General features: G+C 42.0%; 2 protein-coding genes across 6 annotated transcripts; one reads left to right on the top strand and one right to left on the bottom strand.

The window, feature by feature from the left end:
• The first annotated feature begins 2,469 nt into the window (after positions 1-2,469).
• Positions 2,470-13,000, top strand: c1ql4a (complement component 1, q subcomponent-like 4). Its single transcript, XM_076740068.1, has 3 exons — positions 2,470-2,829; positions 3,148-4,564; positions 11,714-13,000. The coding sequence occupies exons 2-3, from the start codon at positions 4,019-4,021 to the stop codon at positions 11,891-11,893; spliced, it is 726 nt and encodes a 241-aa protein (XP_076596183.1). The 5' UTR covers positions 2,470-2,829; positions 3,148-4,018; the 3' UTR covers positions 11,894-13,000.
• A 2,330-nt stretch (positions 13,001-15,330) lies between these two features.
• LOC143326437 (myosin light polypeptide 6) lies at positions 15,331-24,309 on the bottom strand. 5 transcript variants are annotated; one of them, XM_076739945.1, is made up of 7 exons: positions 24,054-24,250; positions 20,915-20,942; positions 18,360-18,503; positions 18,032-18,205; positions 17,656-17,733; positions 16,955-16,989; positions 15,331-15,899 (listed from the first exon to the last, which is right to left on the bottom strand). In XM_076739945.1, the coding sequence occupies exons 1-6, from the start codon at positions 24,228-24,230 to the stop codon at positions 16,961-16,963; spliced, it is 630 nt and encodes a 209-aa protein (XP_076596060.1). In that variant the 5' UTR covers positions 24,231-24,250; the 3' UTR covers positions 15,331-15,899; positions 16,955-16,960. The 5 variants fall into 5 exon arrangements, with proteins under 5 accessions (XP_076596060.1, XP_076596062.1, XP_076596061.1 ...); XM_076739947.1 differs by lacking the exons at positions 20,915-20,942; positions 24,054-24,250 and adding exons at positions 21,158-21,185; positions 21,587-21,665; XM_076739946.1 differs by lacking the exon at positions 16,955-16,989 and having other exon boundaries at positions 24,054-24,309.
• Positions 24,310-24,757: the final 448 nt, after the last annotated feature.

Below are 24,757 nucleotides of genomic sequence, written 5' to 3'. Positions count from 1 at the left end.
TCAGTGTTAACTGTGGGAGACGTGAGCAGCGGCCCCCGGGGAGCGACGGAGCCTTCGGCAGCTACGTGCCTCTTGGGGACGAGATGTCATCACCCCTCAGAGCTGATGCTCTGTATGTGTTGGTCACACTCCCTGCGCTGCTGTGGATTGTGTGAGAGTGCCACCATCTCAAAACACAACACAATATGTCACGTATATCTGTGTATGATATGTGACATATAATATCTCAGAGACAGCTGAGATTGTTCGACCCATTGCGGCTGAGCCAGCCGTGTCACAGAGGAAAATGTTCGCATTGTACGTTTCTGCCAACCATGGATATGTTCAGCATGTTGGCATGAAGGCTAAGTGAGACCACTGCCAGGCTGTGTTTCCGGTGACAAAACCAAGTATTTTTAATGAAATGTTGGTTTTCCAGCTGTGTTTGTGGCAGCAAATCCAGGTATTTTAAGGCAAAATATGATGTTTTCCCAACCTTAACCAAGGCTTTATGCCTAAATCTAAAGAAATGAAACATAAAGTGGATTGCTTAGCCTAACTGTTGCTTGTGAATGGCTGAACTGAAGAATTAGTACGCCCTAGCAGACAAAGCAGCCATAGCAGAAGAGAAATATAACATGAGTAATGTAACCATAAATAAGTTCCTGCTCCGCTCTTGCTTGTTTACACAGAAGAGAAAAAAGCTCGAGCTGGAATTATGCAGCCGTGTGCACAAAAGACAGAGATTAATTCTCTGTGTATCATAATATATGAAATTAATTATTAAACAAGCTAATAACTCAAACAGCCCAGTACTGGTCGGGCCTTTTTTCTATTGGTGACAGTGGAGACCGTGTGTCACACTGAAGTCAGAGCAAGTGACGTGATAAAGCAATTGCATTGAATTAAAAAAGAAAAAAGAAAAAGACACGTTTCATCAACATAATGCATAATGTTGAAATTTTAGTTGAGTGTGAATACTAAGGGGAGCAAATCAAGAAGAGAATAGGGAGAGGGGGAGACAGACAGCTGAAAGACATGCGCATATTTCAATATTTATCACCTCAGTAATATTTTAACAGGCTTTAAAAATCCAATCCTGAGCATATTGCCTCTGACTGTTGGCAATGATTATCTCCTCCCACTGTTCTAGTGGGCCAGACTGACTGACCCGCAAACTGGGACTGACACAGCATTTAACTCGTCCCCGCCCTGCTCAGCTATACCAACATTTCCCAGTGGAAAAATCATGCCATCGCTCCCCAAACCTTCCACACCTTCTGCCTCAATTTCCCACTAAATCCAACCGATCCTTGGAAAACCACCTTAAAAGTGATTATCCGCCTCTCCATGTCTGCAGGGATCAGGTCGGATGATCCCCGCTTTGCCAGACAGTGGTCATCATATCTGAGGAGAGAGAGGTCGAGGAGGTGGTGGTTGATGAAAAGGGAGTCATCAATACTGTATGTAGACCTATTCCCCTTGCTCCCACTGCTTCGGCTATTAAACTTTAAACACAGAGATCTGCGATTGTGCCTGTCAGACAGGTGACACAACTCCAAGGAAATGATAATATGAGCTAAAGATGTTTCTGAAATGGAAGGTGTTGACCAGTGAATGTGACTTGGCGGTAACACAAATTGTAAAATTGCAGCATAATTGAAGCGTTTTTTAGCCCACATGGCATCACATTATTTCCCAGCTGCCACTGTGACAGTGAGGAAACGTTAGTACAAGAATACAAAACATGGCTTCCCATTACAAATGGTGCAAAAACTCTTTTTTCCATGAATACCTGCGTATGTCTATGTGAGTGCATGTGTGTTTGTGTGTAGACCAGAGTGCAGGCATTGTGTGTGTTTGTGTGTAAGGTTTTGGGTAAAGAGAAAAAGAGCACCACAATGTGTGGGGCAGGGTGTCTCACTAATGAGGCTTTATAGCTGTGGGATGCCAGTCACACACACAGACAATGGTCAGGGGAACATTTAGTGTCTCCTCTCCATTTCTCACACATCATGCTGAGGCAGCTTTTACTTAGTCACCCTCCTCTGTCCTCCCTTCCCCGACACACAGAAGATGAAAACATCTGCCTTCGCTTTGCAACCCTTTATCAAGCATTTTGCTTGCAAAGAGTTTGCTGCTCACAACAGGTGAATGTCAGGCTAACAAGGCACAGATGGGGAGCGTCACTGCGGACCAGGCCTAATTTGTGTCAGTCCACAGTGAATTGCATTTACTATTGGATAAGGCTCACAATCATCATTTGAAAAAAAGAAGAAAGGAAAATCAGGAGGATCACTATAGGTTGCGGGTAGAATTCAATATCCATACATTTGGCAGCGGACCTCAGGTTTTTTTTAGACACAGAAGAGCAAAATGAAAATGCAGGTATGATGTAAAGGAGAGAGAGAGAGAGAGAGAGAGAGAGAGAGAGAGAGAGAGAGAGAGAGAGAGAGATCTAACAGGTGTCGAGAGCACTGCTCATGGACTAAACACTGCGAAAAGCGATACAGTGGACAAACCACTCCGAGCGGGAGCGTCAGATTACCGCGCGTCCCTAATTTGGAAAACAACAAAAGTCTTCTCGCAAGTAAATCCTGGGCTTCATTTCCTCTGAAGTTATCGGCATTTAAACTCCATTTCCTACCTGGAGAGAAAAGGGGGGATTAAGCGCTGATTAAGAAACTCACATCACTTTCCTGGCGTCTCCTGCGCGCCCGTCGGCTCTCCAGCTCTCCATTTGGCACTCCAGCGGTCCAAAGTCCTTCACTCATTTGGTGGGACGCGGACTGAGCGGATACACACAGAATTTGATGCTCCAAAAAAATTGGGGATTACAAAGAGCAGATGGTGAGTTTTTCTTTGTCTTTTTCTGTTTCTTTTAATGGTTTTAAACTGAGCCAGAAACATGTGCATGGCGCGTTGTAGGTAATCACATATTTTCTGCAATTTACGTGCAGCACTTATGAAAAAATACATGATTATTTATAGAAAACGTCTATCTTTATTTTGGAAAATATTATTTTGATATTATTTATATTTATCGTGTCATTTGAAACACCATTTGAATGAATCAGTTATATCTCATCAAAATTATGTACATAACAGTGATAATTAAGAACAAATTAATTATCGAGTGTCTTTGCTCTTTTTTGCTAATCTTTCCAGATCCAGATATAAAGAGGAGGAATCTATCAAAAACACACCCCGGTTGAAAAAAGTCTTAATGCTTTCCTGAAAACGGCACCTTTTAAATGTGGACACTGGAAACAAGATAGAAGTGTCGGCTCATGAGGTGATTGTGTCAGGAAAAGATCTCTGATGAACTTTTGTCGCTTACAGTCATGGCATCAGTGAGAGGTCCGCATGAAGTGAAGTCCTGTGCTTTGTAGGGGGGCATCAAAGAAGACTCTTCTTTGAAAAAAAAAAAAAAAAAAAAAAAAAAATCAATCATCCAAGAAAACAAACAAAACATCCCCCCCCCTCTTCAATGAGCTGAATTTGGCATCGGCCCTCATTTCAGCATACTTTTAATAAGCTCCGCTTTCACAACAACCATCTCAGTGTCAGTCATGGTTTCTGTTTGCTGCTGAAAACTAAAATTGGACTGCAGGACAACAGACTTCATCACATAAATTATGTTTTTTGTGTTGTGTCACCCCAAATCTGAGATGTTCAGATTTTTGTGCTTATTTCCTTGAACACTGTGGTGTATACAGGCTTCATATTTTTAACCATAAGCTTTTAAATATCTTCTTCCTGGTCCTTTGGACATCTTCATCGCTTCTCTCGGGTCCTCTCATACTGTTGTTTTCCTCCTGGCTCTCTGCCATTTTGTGTTCTCTCTCATACTTAGCCCACTCTTTTCCCTCCACTCCTCTCCCCATCCTTCTTCACCTTTTCATACCACACTGGTTCTCTGAGAGGCTTCATCCTGGCCGGCACTATTCCAGCCAAGGGGGAAGAGGACTTCCTGACGCTGGCCGCCTCGCGGCTCAGCCGCAGGAAACGTGTCATTGGAGCTGCTGTGGGTGTGGCCATGGTTCTAATACTGTTGGTGGCCATTCCCCTGCTGGTCCACACAACCAAAGGGAGGAACACCGGAAATGCAGGGAGCCATTATAAAATGCTTGAGGGCTGCAGGATGGTATGTGACCCCTACGCTACGTCTCAGCCTGGCCAGGAGGTGTCAGCTGTGTCTCCGCCACCCCAGGATTACTCTGGGAAGAAGATAAAGTCTGGGCTTCGTGGGCCTCCAGGGATCCCTGGCCCTCCAGGAGCACGTGGACCCCCGGGAGAGCCAGGCAAACCAGGGCCACAGGGGCCTCAAGGTCCAGGTCCTGGTGGCTATTCACCTTCGCTTTACACTCCCAAAATCGCCTTTTACGCAGGGCTACGCAAGCAGCACGAAGGGAATGAAATACTGAAATTTGATGATGTGGTGACCAATGTAGGTAACTACTACGAGCCCAGCACTGGCAAGTTCACCTGTCCTCTGCCTGGCATCTACTTCTTCACCTACCATGTTCTAATGAGAGGTGGCGATGGGACCAGCATGTGGGCAGACCTGAAGAAGAACGGACTGGTTAGTAGTGTGTGTGTCTGTGTGTGTGTGAGAGAGAGAGTGCATGCATGAAAGTGTGTGTTCAATAGTGTTTGTATGTATGCACACACACGACCATGCTACAGCTTTTTTCCCACTGTTGACCATCCTGTGTTACCATTAACTCACATTCATTTCTGTAACATTGAGTTCTTCAGATTCGGAGCACATTCCACTTAGCAGGTGGCAACATGGCAGCCAAAGAATGAAATAGCAATCTTTCTCCTCATTAAGGGGAATTCATGCTATACAGTCTAAAATCACAGCTACAGATATTTGCATTCCCACATGTGCTGTGGCTAAATGACAAGTGGCAGAATGCAGCCACCGCCACCAGAAGTAACAGTTTAATTAGTAAGTATCACACACAGAGCTTGATTATCGCCTAAACACAAGCGCAAAAGAGCACTGGAAAAATGTCTGTCAGAGCGTGGACCAGTCAGTTTACACCTCAGCTAAATAAATAATGAATGTGAAATTGACAGTCCACTCATCCACTCCCTCATTCCCCAGACACTAATTAAAGACAGAGGGGCTGATGGGGGGGAAGAGGAGAAGAGAGGTGGGATAAATCACAGGGATTTCATCAGAGGACTCCAAATTCAGGAAACATTCTTCAAGTTGCTTTTCACATTCATCCATTCATCAAGGACTTTATGCAAATGCTCTCTTCTCAGGCCTCACTCTCCAGTCGTAGTGTACCAAGGACTGTTTAAGCAAGTGCACGCAGGCTGATGTAGAATCATAAATACTGTATGGGTCATCAGCACAGCTGTAAATAAGGTTGACTTAGAATGTCTCATTTAGGCTTGATTTGGTGAGACACAAAGCTAAATGTTTAAAATCATCCATCCTTAATTAGTCTTTGATTGATTATGTTTGTGACCACAAAGGTGAATATGTATTTAAAGCTGTATGCCGAATGTCCTATATTGTCATTCAAGTCATCTTAGCCTGCTAAATAATTTATACCTCTTAGATTAGATCTGTGAGCACCCGCTATACTTTCCTCTCCCAACCGCTCCCCAGCTTGTTCATTGATTCTCCATTAATTATCTTTTCACTCAACTCAATCATTTAGCTTCGCCCAGGTCTGTCTGGTGCCCGTCAGGTGGCCTCCTTAAAAAGTTCTGGTAAATAGAACACTCACCTAACAGGGATCAACCCAAACAGAGCTGCTGCTAGATGAAAAAGGAGTGTAAATGAAGTGCTGCAGAATGCCTGATCATGTTTGGCGTTATTGAAGCCCTGAGGCAGGTGGGTACTCTGCCTGTCAGTCAGAGGCTGGGGTTTACTAAATGGGCACGATGTCTGACAAGTTGCTTTCCTGACTGTAGAATCAAGTGGCCTGTTTTACTATTGCCGTAGGTGCTGAGGCTTTATTGGATATTTTGTCTGCCTGTTGGGATTTATTTTTACCCAAAAAGTCACAAATTTTCCACCGTCCCTTTATGCTTGTGTTGTAACTTTTTACACCTTAGCAGATAAGGTCATTTGTAACCGTGGATTTGTTAGGCAGCTGGTCCAAAAAGATTCAGGACTCACAGACAGCTTCAGTGAGAATGAATGAAGCACAAGAGACTCGACATGGCAGGAGCATACTGAGATGTCCACTTGGAGACAGTGGGGGGTGGGGGGGTGGGGGGGCAAAACAAGACAAGTGAGTTGATGGGAAGATCAGGGATGGAGCAGAGGAAGATAGATGACTTAATGGAGGTGTGGAGGCAGTGGGCTGGTAGACGAGGCATCGGGGAGGCTGGTGGTGAAGGCCAGGATGAGATCAGGCACGATGACCAATGGACACCCACTCAACACGTCTGGGCTTGACAAGTGATCAAGGCCGGCCAGAAAGAGAGACAAAACTGGTGTACAAACTGCACCAATTGCAGATAGAAACGTTTTGAAAGCATTATGTGAATTAACGCTGGACACAAGTAGATTTCCTCTGGGAATTTCTGATGTATAACTCCTGTATCTCTGCAAATGATGTTTAAATAGGCACACTGCATTGACTGTTGGACTGCGACTTGTGTCATGTGACATGAGTGAGGTATAATGCGATGCCAGGATCTCAGGAGGATATGCTGACTGTGGCAGGGCTTCCATGGGATTCCTATAGATCCAATACCTATTACCTTCACTAAATCCCCACTCTTTAAAGCCTACCTGCTCACACCTCAGTCTAACTTTCACAAATCATTGCAGCATGACAGGGCTTCAGAGTCAGGGGATTTGTGATTGAAGGGGGTCACACTTGAGCTGCTTCCATGTATGTAATGCAACGGTAATTGACTTGCATTACAATGTATGATGCGAATATTTGCTCAACACTGGTACAACCTATTCTTGTTCAGCTGATCAACACCCACTGTTATTTGCACAGCCAGGCACATGCTGCTAAATTTGATAACCCCATTTGGGAAGATGATGGATCCATATTATATCCTCATGATATTTAATGACTGTATATTGATTTTTTGCAAAATAGCTGTGAATGCACTCCTCATTGGTGCCACTGCTATTATAAACCTGTTTAATGACACTATCCCTAATTCACTGTCAAGGATATATGAGTTGTATGCTACTTAATATTCCAGCTTGGTAGCAAATGTTATTAACAGAGTCTATGCTAATATCGGCATGCTTTATGCTGTGAAGGGTGGTAATATGTCACGCGTGCCTCCTCAGCAGAACTTCTCCCTTTCCTCTCATTAACTGAGCTGTTCACCATAACGCTCCACTATATATTCTTAATACAATGTCCAGTGTAGACAAATAGATCCTGGCTTGGCTCCGGCTTAATCTCTCCCTTGTTTTTTCACCTGTCATGGACTTTTTTTAATTACTCAGCTAAAGGTCAAGTTATTTCATACTTTGGTGTTAAAATGTCATCACTCTCTGTAATGACCGCTACCTGTATTAACTTCCCACAGACAAGTACAGAGACATAGATATTCTACAAGTGAAATATAATTAGCATCAGAGCGAGGGGCAAGAAAGACTTAGATATAGAGCAGAATTTGTTCTATGAAGATGAGCCAAATCCATAAGAGATATAAATAAAATACCACAATGAGCTCTGATGAAACACAGAAATTAAAACCAGTCAGTCCCTTTCATACTGTGTACAGGTTTGATCATCATAGCGCAGCAGACTACAGACTATAATACTGAATGGCAGGTAATAGCAATCTAAGGTACGGTTCAATGCTACAGTCGCTTGCCACCATGTAATCCCTGGGCTCCCAGAGGAGAGGGAAAACCTATCCAATAAATATTCTATTTTCACAACATCGCCCCCCTCCACCCATGCCCAACCCTCCTGCCATGCGCTGGAGTCCCTTAGGTAAGTTTAACAGCTACTTTTCTATTGTCTCCGCTCTAAGAGGTCAGTATATCACAGTGAATGAATCCTGTCAGTTTTATTACCAGTGGAGCACAGCCCCACAGATAAAAACAAGACTTCATATACCACCACTACATCTCCCCGGTCTCACAAAATAGCCTCGCTTGATCAGTCTGTTACTCTGGGCCCCTCCTCCCTCCCCTTTCCTCACCCCTCCGGTCGTTGTTTTTGTTTTTTCCTCCCTCTCCCTTCTTTTTGTCTATCCTTGTCTGTCTTCTGTGCTGCGGCTCCACTTGTATAGAAAATGACACTGCAGCTGCTCCCCCACCACCCCCGCCCCTCCCTCCTCCTTCCTCCTCGCCTGTGGCCCCCTCTGCTCCCAGGCGTGTTTACTGGAGGCCCTATAATGAAAGGGCTAGGCGGAGACAGAGACAGCCACAGGCAAGCCCTGGGGGCCCCTGCCTCACGGCTCACAACCCTTCCAGCTCCAGGATCAGCACAGTGTGCTGCCTGGTTCACACGGATCAGTCTGTGTCCTCCAGCCGTATCCATCTCCTCTGTCGGCTTCCTGTCCTAATCCCACCAAGACTCCCTCATGCCTCTCTGACTGGTATCTACATTAATGGATGGCTTGCATTATTGCTTCATGCACAGGAACATTAGCCAAAGTGCCAATTGATATATTGGCAAAATGACCTCTATGATGAGAATTCAACCGCACTTCCATACTTTAGGTCATGAGAATGCGTGGAGGCCTGAGAGGAGAAAGATCTCCCTACAACTCCCTCTCTGTTACTCTGTTTGGCCAAAATAATGAGCAAGATGGCATATGCTTGGTGTCGATGGGAAGTCACAACAACAGCATCACTGTCAGCTGCAGCCAAAGATGCAAATGTGATATTGGCTGTCAGTACACATATCAAGCAGAATAACAATATAACCTTTACAGATGACAATGGATGGGTGTCGTTATTTGAGGGATGGTCTTATGAGGGCCTAAGAAAGGGTAGATTATGCTCACTGTTTAATTATACTAATTGGGCAGCCTGGGTAACACAAGGGTATCCAAATCTTTAAAAAAAAAAAAAAAAAAAAATTAATATGGGTCTGATTATGCAACAAATTGCTTAGATTTTTCTAAAGGTGAACTCTACATTTTGTAAATGCTATAAATGTGCTCATTGGTGACTGGTCACATTGTATTTAAGCGCCTGCTACGTACTGTTGTAAAACAAATTATTTTTTTCTCTGATGAATTTTGATTTTGCTCAAAAGAATATAACAGACAGATTGAAATATTAAGGATGTCATATTGCATTAGAATATTGTGATCAAATAGTTAAATTGGTTGGCTGATTCATTTGTCAACCTCTCAACCACATGACGCTGTCACATATGGTATGGTGCTCAGACGGGATCAGGTCACCTCTGGCATCCCTCAGCCAAATAACTGATTATGTTTCAGTTTCAATCAACTTTATTTAACTTAAATAATTTCAAAACATATCTGATGTACCAAATTAGAAGTATGTGAACATAATTTCTAGGAGACAGGGATGCTATCTCATGTGCACACCGTATATGAGTCTCATACTGGGTTTATTCAGTACATGATGTTCACATGAAACATACAATAACCTGCTTACTCAGGTTATTGAAAACCTTATTGATGCCTGAGAGCAAATTCACATGTTACAACCGCACAGGTGGGCAAACTGGTAAGAAAACAGACAAAGAACTGCTTGAATGAAGTGTATAAACAAATAAAGTAAGAAAGTAGAGGTGACAATAAAAAGATTTATGCTTTACAATACTTTAGACTATGTAAGTGAATTATGTATTTGAGTTGAATATTATACAGGTCTGGTTGTCTGTGCAGACATGTCTTTCACTTCTTCACATCCCAGTCATTATCACGTCTACAGACTGAGGAACAGGTACTATTGTACCTGACATTCACTTCCTCACCACTTTCTGCCCGCTGAGCCAGTGCTTCTTTTAATTCTGTTTTGCTTTCACTTTTCCTACATAACGCGCCGTACGGTGCCCATTTATCCTATGTTAAAATGAGAGAAGCAGAATAGCTCTGCAGTGAGAAATACAGCCGTTTTAAAAACATCCCTGAGGACGACAGAATTTGAAATTTAATGAAAGAGGACTTGCAGTAGAGTAGCGATAGCTGTGGTGGGTTTAACTGCGTGGTTGTTGAACTGTGGGTCCTCATGAGATCTACTCCTCTGCTCCCTTAATCAATCTGGTTTAGACTGGACAGGGACATGCTTTTCACCGGTCACCAACACGCTGTATATGTTGGATGCAGCACTCATGACCTGCATCTCATATTAGAAGACCTATAGATAGTGTCCAGGAAATTGAACACAGCTCCAGGGTTAATAGATGGTGGACAATGTGCACAGACGAGGGAAAAACGGATTGCTACAGGGCGGGAAGAGGATATTTTTTTTAGTTACAGTAATTCAGGTTCTGTTGCTCAGCGACTGACTGTTTTCAAATTGATGCATGCTCGTTGGGGAGAAAGGGGCCCCAGTGATGGGAATGACATGATGGTAGTTGAGTTGCAGATCATATTCTGCGGCTGTCATGGAGATGTGCGTGGCTTGTCTGGCTGCTGACACAGATTGAGTGCTCCCACCGTAGATGGACACTGAGCCAGACACAAGGCCACTGATGGCTGACATATGCCTGATGATTGGAGCTGCTACACCAGAATTATTGATATACCCTATTTACAGGGTTTTTAGGAATGCAGCCCAGTCTATGAATATACTTTTCTGCAATTTCCTTTTTGTAAAAGTACTCTATCTATCTATGTATCTATGAGATATTTTAGCAATATTTCGGCCAGAATCTGAAAAGGTTGTGAATTATTTTAGTGTATATTATTTTATTTATTTTGTATTTACACTTTCTTTTGTTCAGTTGTTGTTCAGTCATATGTGACGTATATTTTGCAAGACCTATATATACGTATTATTTATTTTTAAAACTTTACATGCATGTCAGTTGAAAAAAACAGTAAATAACTCAGCGGTATGTTCTTGGTATGTTTGTTATAAAATCAACAGGACAAGAATAAATGGACAAATCCTGTTTCCGCCACAACTGTAGCTCAATCTAGCCATGTGTATTTAAATATCTACAATGGGTAAACCCAATTAAATGTGTTAACAAACAAGTAAAGATCCACTGCTACTGGGTCAATAAGACCAAACTCACACACAGCATGCAAATGTAAAACTGTCTGGCTTCGGCATAGCCACTCAATATCATGCATATTGAGCTGGCCTAGGATCATAAGCAACAGGTCAATAGCTGGTGTGTGGATAGTGGTGATGTTTCTCAGCTGAGCTAGTTTCCCCGCAGACAACCTGTTGTCCCCGGTGAGTCGGCTTATCTCCACAACCCAATCAGATCTCCATCCTCGGCCCTTTCCCCTGAGCCCCAGCCACAGCTGATCAATAAGAGGCAGAGTGGCTGTGTTCTCAGTCCACCTCTGGGGTCACAGGTCACAGTCTCATCCATCTGTTTATCCAGTATGAATGCGGAGCTGATGCCATGCTGTTAATAATTGATCGTGACCCAACCTGCAAAACGAAAATAGAAAAAAAGTGAGAGAAAGGAAAAGAATGAGATATGGTAGTTTTAGTTTTAAAGAGCGGCTGAGTTCCTGGAGCTGTTGAGTAAGTGGTGGTGACATTTGCAAGTGTTTGTTCAGTTTTGTGCATGTTCTAATTGTCAATGCGTATGTCCTCTGTGGGTGACAGGTGAGAGCCAGCGCCATCGCTCAGGACGCTGATCAGAATTACGACTACGCCTCCAACAGTGTGATCCTGCATTTGGACGTGGGCGATGAGGTGTGTGTGCAGCTGGACGGAGGAAAGGTCCACGGAGGGAACACGAACAAGTACAGCACCTTCTCCGGCTTCCTCATCTACCCAGACTGAAACTAATCCTCACTCACAGAGAATGGACACTGACACACACATAGACACACTCACACCTACACAGACATGAACGTATGCAAAGTAATGCACATAGACAGGTGTGCACACAAACACACACACACACACACACACACACACACACACGCACACACAGAGATTACAACAGACTGCAGATGTGTGGATTGAGTGAAAATCAGAGATAAATGGAATTAAGTGGAGTTGTGTGATTTTGAGCCAAGCATCATGAGTGTTTATTGGCACCCTTTATGTGCAAATATGAATTTCAGAAGATGTACAGTACAGGTGCACATAAAAATTGCACGTTGTGGCTCTGAAATATCTAAAATACTTTAATGTGTTGCATATTACCTGACATTGTGAGAACTAGAATATAACAACGCCATCAGTCTAATTATTTTTTACTGCAATAATGGTGTTGAGGTTGCCATTAATCAAGATGGCAAATGCAAACATACTGTATTCCAGTCTTTACCTTATACATTTCTGCTCTCCATTCCAGTGACCTCTGGTCAAATGGCCTGACAATATTTTGCAGTTCATCAATGTAAAATATTTTTCCCTTGAGTGAATTACACCAGATGAAATGAATTAAATCCCTGTTGTGATCCCCCCTGCATTGGGTCCGTCCTGATTAAACTGAGGCCATCTGAATAAACACAGATGTCTGACCTTTCTTTCTTGTTTCCATCATGACACAGGACATCACACAGCAAGCTAAAACAAAACATATTAATACTGCAAGGCGACACATTTTATACTTGTGTGTGATGACGTTTTACTTGCCAAGTGCATTATTGACAATATTGTGTGTGTGCGTGTGGGTATGTCAGTATGTATGCGTGGATGCATATGTAAGATAATGAGGCAGTGAAAAGCAACAGCTGCGGTGTTTTATTTACATTAAATGTTGTATGATACATTACAGACACATTACTGTAATTACACTGCCATACATACTTAGTACTTTATTTTTGAGAGACCCTGTCTGAGTATCATCATATGTATAAACACAGTAATATCCTGGGATGGGCTATCTGGTATGTTGAATAGGTTGAGTAGACAATTGCTATTAAAATATCTATACCTACCTGGTCTGTGTTCTTGCATGTTGTCTTGGCATGGTGAAGGTCAGGGCTGAATCAGGACATGTACGTTACAGTCATGAACGCATGTGGACCCCTGTTCAGTTTTAATTCGGAGTGATCACTTGGACTGACTGTGGAGAATTGGATGTATGACTTACAACTGAGATCGAAGCAACGGTGGCTGACCGCAGCCACTGCCTGCTATACAGCATGGATTTCCAATATGTCTTAAGACACTAAGACACAAACATTAATACCGCTGTATTGACCTCAGTTTATAATACACCCAGGATCTACAAAATCCAGCCATTTTAAATGCAACAATATTGTAATCAATTGTACAAACAAACCAAATTGGTTCAGTGTTCGATAAGGCTTGACATTGTTTATTAGGGTTCTGAACCAAGATAATTTGTTGGAGAGCAGAAGAAATACACCCAGGGAATTGGAGAAATTTTTCTTGAATAATATTTATACATTCCTCTCAATTTATTGATAATCCCACAGTGATTTCATGGAAGTCATGCTGTCTCTCTCTCTCTCTCTCACACACCCACTTATTCTGCCACTTTGACTCACTTTCTATGTCTGAATACATACAGTATACTTACACTGCAATGGAAAATAGAATATTTTACATTTTGATACTTGAACTAGGCCACTAAATGACTATTTTCATGACTGATCCATCTGGTGATTTTTTAGTGATTAACTGACTATTTGGTGCAAAAACAGGAGTGCAAGGTGACTTCTAGAAATGTCTGTGGGTAACAGCCCCTAAAGCCAAAGACATTCTGTTTAATGTAAGACAAAGAAGTCAATACTCACATTTATGAAGACGGAAACTGTCGATTTTTGCACAAAAATTATGTATTTTAATAATCAATTATCAAAAGTTACCAATTAATTTTCTTTCTATCAGCCACTTTTCTATAAATCCACCCGATTAGTCTGTTTCTTTGTCTGTGTGCTAATAATCAGTATCGTCAGACAGGCAAGCTGTTTTTATAAAAGAAAAATAAATTAAAGAAGAAGGTAATTATAATTCAAGACTTTTTGCCATTAGCTCACCATTACCTGGAAAACAAAGAGCGGCTGAACCTCTTTGTTTAAAGGAAATATGTGTGCGACACATATAGTTTATGAATGATCTATAAACTGTACCGTATGAAATGACTGATAAACACTGCATAATGAAATCGTGGGTGTCAATTCATGGTTCACACCTAACAATGTTTACAAATCTCAGCTATGCGCAAGTCGGTATGTGAACATTTCCACACTCCATGTCCTTTCCTACACCGCTAATATGACCAGTTCATTCCATAGTTTAAATATAGCCACTTTAACAGTTCCTAAAGCAGGGAGAGCGAGCCATCATCTCCATGTTAAATAGATGAAACTTAGATTATTGGCAAAAGGGAGAGTCTAATTAGAGTCGAGAGCGGATGGCATTCTGTCATAAACACACAGGACTTAAAGGATTTGGTGAATCTGTTGCTCCTGAGTGGAGAAAGAGGGATGCAGGCGCACCATGCCCGGGCCCAGCCCCCGGCTCTCTCTCCTGGCAGATTCCAGTTGAAAGTTAATTGGACGGGGAGAGGTCTGAGACAGGCTGCGCTGAGGCCCATTAGTGATTCCCCTGTCGAATGCAGAGCCACGAGGATCACAGACTCACAAATAGGAGGATTAAAATAATCAATAGCCTTGACTTCCATCGACCACACACAGACACACTGAGTAATTAGTGGACAACCTATTCAGCAGTGGTCTATGACACCCTCCTGAACCTTACCCCACACACACACACACACACAAGCTCCACACTCCACTGGCTGTGGTGCCTAATGAGGGGAAATAGTTGTGGCTGCTTGGGAAGAAAATGAAGAAAAGGTCAGGAAGCCACCAAACAGCCTTCTACTGCTCATATCCTAGTGCTTTGTCACCAGATCATTTCTAGGGAAAACTGACAGCATGGCCATAAAAATACATTTTTTTAGGCTGGAATTTGATTTGATTACTGAAATTTTTGTTGCAACCAACAGGAAAAATCTAAGTTGTCTCAGACAATAAGCCAACAATGGTTATATTGACTTGAATTAAATTCCTTTGGTTAAAAAGAATAAAAAACAAACACATAAGGAGCACATCAAGATATCCCCCTTGCATTAAACACTGTATATTTTGCTTTAAAAGTGACCCTTTTAATATAGCAGATTCCAGCTGCAACACTGCCCTCTTGTGTCAATGGAAAAACACACACACTGTGAAAACCCTACAACAAGGCACCTTATTCTACTGAATCAAACAAATACGCTCAAAACAACCAAGTTTTCCGGGAAAACATTTATTTAAAGGCAGCAACAAAACTGGGGTGAACTCAAAACATGGGTTTCCATCTGAAATGTCTCTTTCTACTTCATGATAGTATGGCTTTGAATATACCGCTTAACTGCTGAAAGGGAGGAACATGTTCCTCAGCCAAAGTCTTAGCCAATGATACAGTAGGTCGCTGACAGCTATTACGTATACATATATATATATATTAATGTCCTGTCCAACATTGACACATTAGTATCAATAGTTACAGTATATCATGATCAATTTATGTCGTCTTAAGTGCTGCATCTTGGAATATTATTGCAAACAATGCAAGCACAGGGACTCCTGGATGCAAGTTGGTCACATATGTGAATGCACCTGGTAGCAATAGCCAGGGTCATTTGTGGTCGTTTGTAGGGAATGTAAAGGCACTTTTTAAATTAAATGTGGAAAACTAATCCATGGAAAAGGCTGGGGGGAGGGCTGTAAAAGATAACTGCAAAAAGAGGGTACGTGTGACAGGGTAAAAAAGTAGGATGCTCTTCATCTTCACCCGTTCATGACCATCCTGACCAGTTCTGCAAAAAAGAGATGAGAGAGACAAATGTGAGACTCATGGTCTAGATCTTGGCAGAGACCCCCTCCAACTACAGCATGTGGCGTTGAAGCCCCCCCTCTCCTCATCCAGCTTTGGTGAGCCTGGGTGGGAGGTGCTGCATTTGGAAAAGGATCCCCCATATACTGCTCACCCAGGGGAAAGAGAGGGATTGAAGAGGGGACTGAGAGAAAGAGGTGAGGTAATCATCTCTATCTCCTATTCAGCCAAAGCATTTGGCCATGTCTATGATCCAAGAAGAGCTGGTTAGAGAAGCCATCCTCGCTGTTTGCTTTCCTCTAGTTGAGAAGCAGAGAAAAGGGGAGAAGATCAGGGGAGCTACAGTCGAGTCACAGAGCGGCCAGCTGAAAATTCAGCTTCCATCAGTACAGAGGAGAAAACAATCAGCACAAGAGCAACTCGTTGCAGTTCACTGGTTAGTAGAAAAAGGGACTGGTCCACTCTTCCAAAGCTGGTGGCTTCAATCCAGTGTCAAACATTTCTACAATGTAATGAACTGTCTAATCTGTCTGTCCATTAAAAAAAAGCCCCCGTAACACCACCTGTATTAGCACCAAAGGCATGCAAATGAGATTAGAAGAGCTGGCTTGTGACCTCCACATTCATCAGCTCAAATAACTCGAAAGTGGCCACCAGGCTTTCCCTGAATGAGACCAGTCACTTCCCTATGTGTCCACCATATCCCCTTATAAACTGAGGGGAGTCCCAGACACATGCAGAGGGGCATGCTGCAGCCAGGGGCCAAGACAGAGGGCTGCAGGAGAGAGAGACAGAACAGCAGGAGGCTACACATGGGTCAAAGCCTCAGGACTAAAGATGAGAGGGACCAGCAGGCTTTCCCACAGGCACCTACGGGTCAAATCTACTTTGCAACAGCACGTTGTTCCTGTTTGCCAATCTGAAGAGTACAACTACAGCTGATTAGTGTTAGGGAGGCCTAATGGGAGTGGATTATGTAATAACTAAAATGCAGGAAAGCCTGGAGGTGCCATCTCATTGTATACCCAATGCCCGTACCGGCCCTCAGCCTGACATGATGTGGCGGACAAATGCTGTAGAGGAAGAACAGTTAACACACTGTCAGCAGTTGACATTTATACACGGAGCACTCAATTAAGCAAGAGTGACAGAACACATAACAGACAGTAACATGAATAGATACCCACCTAATCATAAGATTAAAACATGCACTATAGTAGTGACGGTCAGTTTAGCCGTTAAAAAGGTGCTTCTGATAATTACTGTTATATAACTACGACTTACACAAACTGAACATTTGCATCATTTCCAACATTTCACATGTCAACACAGCACATACAGAGTGTAATTCATGACCGAGGTTTCATTATCACACTGCCAAGACTGAGTATGATGGTTACTAGGGATGGCAGGATCGCAGTTCTATCTGTGGGAACCAGAATCGGGAGGGTCAGGTCATAAAAATCAACACTCTGATTGATAGCGGCTGGGTTGTGGGCGGGTGAAATAATGCATAATTAATGAGGAAAATACTAATTGCATTCTCTACAATGTGAGGAAAGCACCAGTCCTCCTCGTAAATCCTGAGCTCCATCAGAGCGGTCTAAAAAATGGATGGTTTCGGTGTACATATGGATTCTGATGGGGTCAGAGCCAATCCGTGCATCACTAACGGTTACATTGAATAGTTAGCATGTTTATGGCGACTGCATCGTCTTATTGTTATCTTTTGCTCTCACCTTCATAATTGATGCAGCCGTTTGCATCTTCGTGTCCTGCCAAGAGCGTCTCCACCTCCTCCTCTGTCATTTTCTCACCTGAAAAATGGCACATTTTCACGTTACATGATTTTTTTTAAAAAAGGGACTACAAACAACTTCAACAATAATTATTATTATTAATATTATTAATGACAATAGCACTAAAAATACATCTGCACACCTGCATGCTTAAAGTTTACATTAAATGAATTTTGTTCTGGCCCTATCCATTGTGGGGATTACAGTATCTTACTGACAGTGAAAAATGGTGGTGTAAACATTATGTATAAGAGATCAACCCAAAATAGTCCTTCTATCCACGATTCTTTTCACAGATGACAAAAATGTAACGTGCCTAACGTGGTGAGGACGTGACGAAGCTCTGCTCCCATTACTGTGCCGTTGCCCTCCTTGTCAAAGACACGCAGTCCCTCCACAAAATCCTCCATGGAGCCCTGATCTTTATTCTTAGCGATGGCCTGTAACATGGGCAGAAACTGCTCAAAGTCTAGCGTCTTGGTGTTCATCTCTGCAAAAAGACAAGAAGAAGACAAGAATATATGATGCAAGCCTTGAGCCTCCAGTTGCAACACAGCTTTTTTTTCCCTTTAAGTATAGTGACAATCTGATGATTTATGCATGTTAAAGACACAATTTTTAGTAAGTTAACATTTTCCCCTCACCCTCAGCCTTGGGGTTGCCCAGAACCTTGAGCACCTCGGCGTTGACAGGGTTCTGCCCCAGGGCCCGCATGACATCCCCACACTGGCTGTAGCTGATCTTCCCATCTCCTGTCCTGTCGAACAGCAGGAATGCCTCCTTATACTCTGCAGGATACACACACATATGAATTAGAGGGGGGATATGAATTACTGTAGATATGAAGAGATAAGCAGAGCTGTATGGAAAGAATGATGTGGAGAGAGGAAGTGAACTGGGAAGAGATGAAACAAAAAAGGCAGACAGATTATGAGGAAAATGAGAACAGGCAGACTAGAGAAAGCACAGATCACGATGATTGAAGTGATTAAGATGGTATCTGGGTGTCTGCTGGTAGGCTGAAATTTAAAGTGAGCAGGCAGGGCACACAGCACCAACCTGATAAACCTGCATGGGTTTACAATGCCAGTCTAAGTGAGATAACTTGAGCCAGTCTATCCAGGATAACAGACGTATTGATAAAACCTCTATGGGCAATCCCAAACTAATGTTGCACTTACAAGCTTTGCTCGAATATACAAAATTCACAATTTAAAGATGAAAGCTGAAATTCTTTCAATAAACAAGTTATTACTATTGCCATTTATGTCCATCTAAAACTGCTTTCTCTCTGTACTCTGCTGGTTGACATTGCAAACACAACTCTAACTTCCCCAATTCAGCAAATGGCAGTATATTCGTATATACACTGTATATTCATGACAGTCATCCCGTCAGTCTTCGAGTTTTTCACTACACATCAACAAACATTAGGTTAAACAACTTCACCAATGCACCGCATGCAAACACGCGTTGATTAAGATGCCAAAGATATCAAATACATCTGACTTACAAGGAAATGTGTTAAGGTCTTGTGGTAAATCTGTGTCATAATGTTATATAAGCATAATGCTCTGAGGATGAGTGTAAAAGTAGCTCAACTGTTAAGAAAATAAGACATGCAAAGACCATCCTAAATGCTCTACGACTAAACAAATTTTCTACAGAACATCAACAAGAGATAACAGCTTTAAATGGCCCTCAGAGGTACTTCACTAAAATGACCAAAGAGTGCACAAGATACGTTTGTTACAAAAAACACTTGTATTTTAACTTTTGGATTACAGTAAAGCGTGTATATTTGACACAGTATTGTAAAAACTGCCTTTGTAAAAAAGCAGAAAAATCTCAGCTGTAGCCAACAGAATTGTTTGGCAATTTCATTTGATAAACAATACAAATGTAATGAATCAACTAATTTCTTCAGCTATGTTAATTGCCAGGAGGCTTCAAACATTAAAAAAAAAAAATCACACACAGTACATTATTTAAGAAGTACATACATACATACATACACCAAAGAAGCAAAAACAAACCTAATTTGACTCATGTCAAAGTTATACTGTTACAGCTTGCGTGCTTCAGTTAAGGTTCATGTCAACCCAGTGTCATCTCTAATAACGTGCAACTCATTCATGGTAAAGAAGATGAATGCATCTGTAGTTCACAGTTAGTCTTACAAGAGTCAGTGTCTGGCAGAGTCTATCTGGCAGAGTGATCTTGCAGGTGGCTTGGTACAAAAATCCAAAAATCTTAAAAAGCTTCATCTGAGACTGCTACTGTTTTCCAGCTTCACTTCGACCATCAATATTTTAGAGTACTGTTGATAAGTCAATAAGGCTGTGAGCTACCTGGGCCACCTAAATCATTCGCATTATCATATATTGAGTATTTTGGTTGTTTACACAGAATTAATTAGGCTTTATCAATTGTCAGCAATGATACAATCTTGTCATGGATCACACGATCGATTAACGTAGCTCTTATCTAAAAAAACAATTAGCTAAAATCTAGCCATGGGGGAGACATGGAGTTGGATTACACAATATCCGGGCAGCGGCCTGTTCCTAATGTTATGGGACAAGCTATTGCCCAAAAAAGCTCAGGCACTGTTGTGGAGTTTTTCCTGTTCTGAGGAATGTGCCTCTTCCCTTCTGGTGTGTGAGCACTTTTCCCAACACCATATTTGGTATGAGAGGAGTGGAGGAAAGTAGGAGGAGAGTGAGAGTAGCTTTAGCCTATTATGTCAACGCTGATTAAACAAACCAGCCCGAGGACAAAAACCATCCACCACTGTATCCAGCACCAAAAATGGGCACGCTCGTGGAGATGCACCGCTTGAAGATAACAAGCAAAGTTTATGGCAAACTGACATATCCAGGGATGACTACTGTCAAAGAGAGGAAGACTTATGAGAACGGATGTGGGCTTTGGCCATTTTTGGCTATCCAAAGTACTGCTAATGCATGATTGACCACATTCAAAAACACTGCAACACACGGTCAAAGCTGGCAAGTGCCATAACGTTGTATGAAATATATGACTGATTTTGACGTACCAAACAACAGTGCAAAGCGACTCTCATTCATGTTTAAAACAGATTTGGTTTGTCCAAAACCAACATGCAGATCACACCCTAAACACTCAGAGATAGCCATCAGCTTATTTGAACCAAGGCGGTCCCCTTTCGCTGACTTACCATGGATCTGATCCAGGTTAAATTCAATCTGGAAAGGACAAGCAGTTGCAAGTGGAAAGTGATGAAACAGTACGGAAATAAGGAAGGAAAACCTACGCTAAAACCAGGATTACTATGACAGGCGAGCACAGAGCAGGGCGATAGTGGAGATACGGGGCAAAGTGCCATCTCAACCGAGCAAAAATGAAGGCATGCATACCAAGGGAGGTCTGGAAAATGTCAAAACACAAAAGCAAAACTCACCAAGGATTTGATCTTCCGAGAAGTCAGACTGTTCAAAGAGAAAGTAGGCTACATGAAAATGGTTCCCTCTGCAGCGCAGTCTAAAGCTAGCTTGGGCTAACTTCAAAGGCTTTCGAGCACATTTTTCAGTAAGTTAGGGAATATCTGGTCTGACTAAACCTAAGTATAGCACATTCAGCAATGATTGGTTTACTCGAAGGTACTTTGGTAACATTAATTAGGCTATCGTGTGATTGCTAACTTTATCTACCGTGCAAGCTAACGCTAGCTTCTCAAAAGTTGCACTTCCGCTAGCGACCATCGAGGAAATTCAGATAATTAAAATCAACTTAACATCTTTGCAAAGCTAAAAATGTTATTGAGGCAAGAAGGTAATTACACAAAAGTAATGATATTGCTAGTTAAGTCGAGTGGAACAAAAAAACCCACCATAGTTGTGTTCGCTGAGGTGTGTCCAAGACGTCGGGTAACCAAAGAATGTAGACGGAATCAGGGCAGGGTGAGAAAACCCTAGCAGCAGTGCGTCATTACGTAAGCACGCACGACGTCCTAGCGTCAGGGTGAACCGAAGAGACACACTCCATATATAGGAATAAATAAAGGCATGGTTTGTGATGTACAGTATATGAATTACATGCCTTAAAAGCCCTCAAACTATAATAATTTTATGCTAGAGGTGAGAGGTACGTGGAATAAGCAACGTTAGGAGAAAAGGCTGAATGTAAGAGCTAAATTTAAGTTGCATATTCTGATCAGCCTGCCCTTAAGTTATTTAAATACTTAAAGTCCTCTCCTAGAACCCTCTCTTTTTGTGCTCACTTTAAATCTGAGTTTAAGGCATGTACCAACAAGCATGATCTTGGGATAAAACTAGTGTCAATGGGAGAAATTGGGAAAAAAGTCTCCAATATACATACAGAATGGACTCAGTATTGTAGAAATATATACAATTTTTGCATATTAATGTATTCCAGATTAAAACCTTTTAACAAGGAAACTGACCCTTTTTTTCTGACATAAATTATTATTCCAAGCACAGTATTTTATGTCTTAAAAAATGTTTGGTGTGAATCTTTAAGGTAAATGACATTTAAGTAGCCTGCCCTTAACCTTGCAAAGTAATCAAGTCAGTCCATCCTACTGTTATTTAAGAGATGCCTGTTCTGATTAAGATATGGTTTTTAAGAAAAGGATGTTTGTCCCTTTGTGGTGTGTGTTTGCCTTTGGTGGGCTTGACCCCACTTGGATAAATTGATGCATGATTGCAGTGAATGACTTTGCCATAAGGACATTGAGTGTCTGGCCGTGCAGGAATGATGGATTACTTTAGGCCTGTGAGACCATGAACTGATGCCACATCTCTTAACAGCCTGGCTAAAGTGCTGTCATTGCTCAGCAGGAGCTCTGGCCTCCTGTCAGGTCTGTGGTCCCACTGTGAGCAAAAGCGGGTATCTTAACATGGCCCACATACCCTCACAGGCTAAATGGGGCAGTCTCACTCTATAAAATCATGCAGAGCACACAGTGTAACACTTAAAGCGCATGAGGATAGCAGCAAAGCTAAAGCACCAACAAAGCTAAACCACATCAGTACAAAGTCTAATGGGGGCATCCGTTTTGTTTGAGATATTGAGTTTCTTCAATACATCTTTACATTAAAATGTTTCATCTGATTAATGCTCGTCTGCTTTTGACTTGAAAACACCATAATGACTTTGGACATGCTAACATGTTTTCATTTATCACAGTTCCTACTTACTTGACTAAATTCTTATCTATCCATGTTTTATACTTATTTACTCATGATGAAAAATGTCAATTCATTTTATATTTACTTCATTTCCGATCATGGAGAGGGTTGCAGAATTGGCATTAGTGGAAAATTCATTAGCATTACTTGTTGTTTACATATTTAGAAAGGATCTTTACAATTTTATTATCTAAGTGCTGTTACAGATATCTTTTAGAGGCAGGGTGTTTTACAGCTGAAAAATGAAAGTATAATTCTGCACAGGCTCTGCACCACCATCTACTCAGCTGTGATATACTCTTCATAAATAGTTGATGCAGAGTATTTTTAATAATAGAGTGCAGAATTGGCTGCTGGACAAACTATAAAATAATGACACACTTCCTTAATAACCTCAGGGTCTTTACTCAATGCCTTACTGCCTTCTGCATTATATTTTGTATAAGGTAAGGGGCCAACATTAGCCACTACCAAGATGTAGGCTACTGCACTCTCTCCGCCAGTGATGAATAAACAATGTGCATTAGGTTGATCATATTCTATCTGACTTATCTCACAAGCTGTAATTTACATCACAGGATAGAAGGATGGCGACGTTTGATCTATGTGCAGACAATTTTCAGTAGTGGAAAATGGTTTAAGTAAAAGCTCCCTAAATTTTTAATCTAGTGAGAAATAATTTCCTCACTCTGATATTTGAATTAGATTTTGGTTCTTGTAATGATAACGTACCATTGGTGTGTAAACAGGTCATAAGGAGATGGCTATTTATTTGTGGGACCATCCCGATGAAAGAAATAGCACATGCTGTGGCAGGAAACAGCCTCTTTCTCCCTAAGGAGGCCACTGACTGACTGACAGCCTCACTTTCGGTGCCCCATTTCTTTGCATAGCTTAGATTCTTTCCCATTCCAGATTGATGCTGACACTTTACTAGCGTCAGAATCCTAGAAAGCTGCTTTGCAAATAATCAGCAAGTGATGTTTTTATGGACCTGACTGGCTTCTTACTAAAGTGTATCTCTAACTGAGATTATTTAGCACTATACATAAAATACGATTAATAGAACATTTGATTTCTAAACATTGTCCGAATTTATGAATGCCCCACATTAGCTTTGTCATGAAAGGTAGTTACTCCACTCACCTCCAAAGTGCTGGGGTCAAATGGTGAATCCGAGGGACGCAGCATCCTAGGTTTCTGCTCTGGAGCTTGTTTGGGAGCTGCAGGAGTTGCAGGGAGGCAGGGGTAAGGAGGACCCAGTCTGGGTTGGGCCACTGGTGAAGGAGACTTCTTTATGGAGGGTTCTCTTTTAGGAGCCATTCCTAACGTCCTGGACAGGCAAAACTTAGAGTCAGATCTGTGCACCAGCTGCTGCTCCGGCTGCTAAAGGAGATATCAAGCTATGAAGTAAAGTGTGTCAGTTGTGCGTATCCTGTGGGGGGTGGGGGAGCAGGTTGATGATGCTGATGATGCTTAGGGACTGGCAGGTGGAGGAAGCAGAGGTGGATGTATGGAAAAGCATGTGAGTGGATTTGTGAAGCAAAGCGTGGGAGGAGTAGAGATGAAAACTGGAGTGTAGAATAAAGAGGGGGATAGATATAGAAAGAACCTGGCTTCGTTTTATGACTCCAAGCACATGCTTTTATTTGGGTCAGAAAGGAGTGTGTGGGCGAGTGAGGCAGCAACGTGAAGGGTTTCTGTGTCAAGCTCAGTGCACAGATTTTAGCCTATACTGACATGATCTTCTGTTTGTGAAGAGGAGATATGAGAGGTGTCAGAAATCTGTGTCATTAATAACCTGCAGTTCCATCTCGCAGCTATTAATAGGTTGTTCTAACATAAATACA

This window comes from Chaetodon auriga, chromosome 10 (genome assembly GCF_051107435.1).
Source record: "Chaetodon auriga isolate fChaAug3 chromosome 10, fChaAug3.hap1, whole genome shotgun sequence".
Taxonomy (NCBI): Eukaryota; Metazoa; Chordata; class Actinopteri; order Chaetodontiformes; family Chaetodontidae; genus Chaetodon; species Chaetodon auriga.
This window is presented reverse-complemented; position numbering and strand designations above follow the sequence as displayed.

What these genes read in the sequence shown, in the direction of transcription:
- c1ql4a (XM_076740068.1), top strand. Translation starts at nt 4,019, where the DNA reads ATGGTTCTAATACTGTTGGTGGCCATTCCCCTGCTGGTCCACACAACC. An exon ending in ACCTGAAGAAGAACGGACTG is followed by an intron (nt 4,565 to 11,713) that starts GTTAGTAGTGTG and finishes TGTGGGTGACAG; the next exon opens with GTGAGAGCCAGCGCCATCGC.
- LOC143326437 (XM_076739946.1), bottom strand. Translation starts at nt 24,230, where the DNA reads ATGGCTCCTAAAAGAGAACCCTCCATAAAGAAGTCTCCTTCACCAGTG. An exon ending in TTGACCCCAGCACTTTGGAG is followed by an intron (nt 20,943 to 24,053) that starts GTGAGTGGAGTA and finishes TGTCCTTTCCAG; the next exon opens with ATTGAATTTAACCTGGATCA. An exon ending in GGGCAACCCCAAGGCTGAGG is followed by an intron (nt 18,206 to 18,359) that starts GTGAGGGGAAAA and finishes GTCTTTTTGCAG; the next exon opens with AGATGAACACCAAGACGCTA.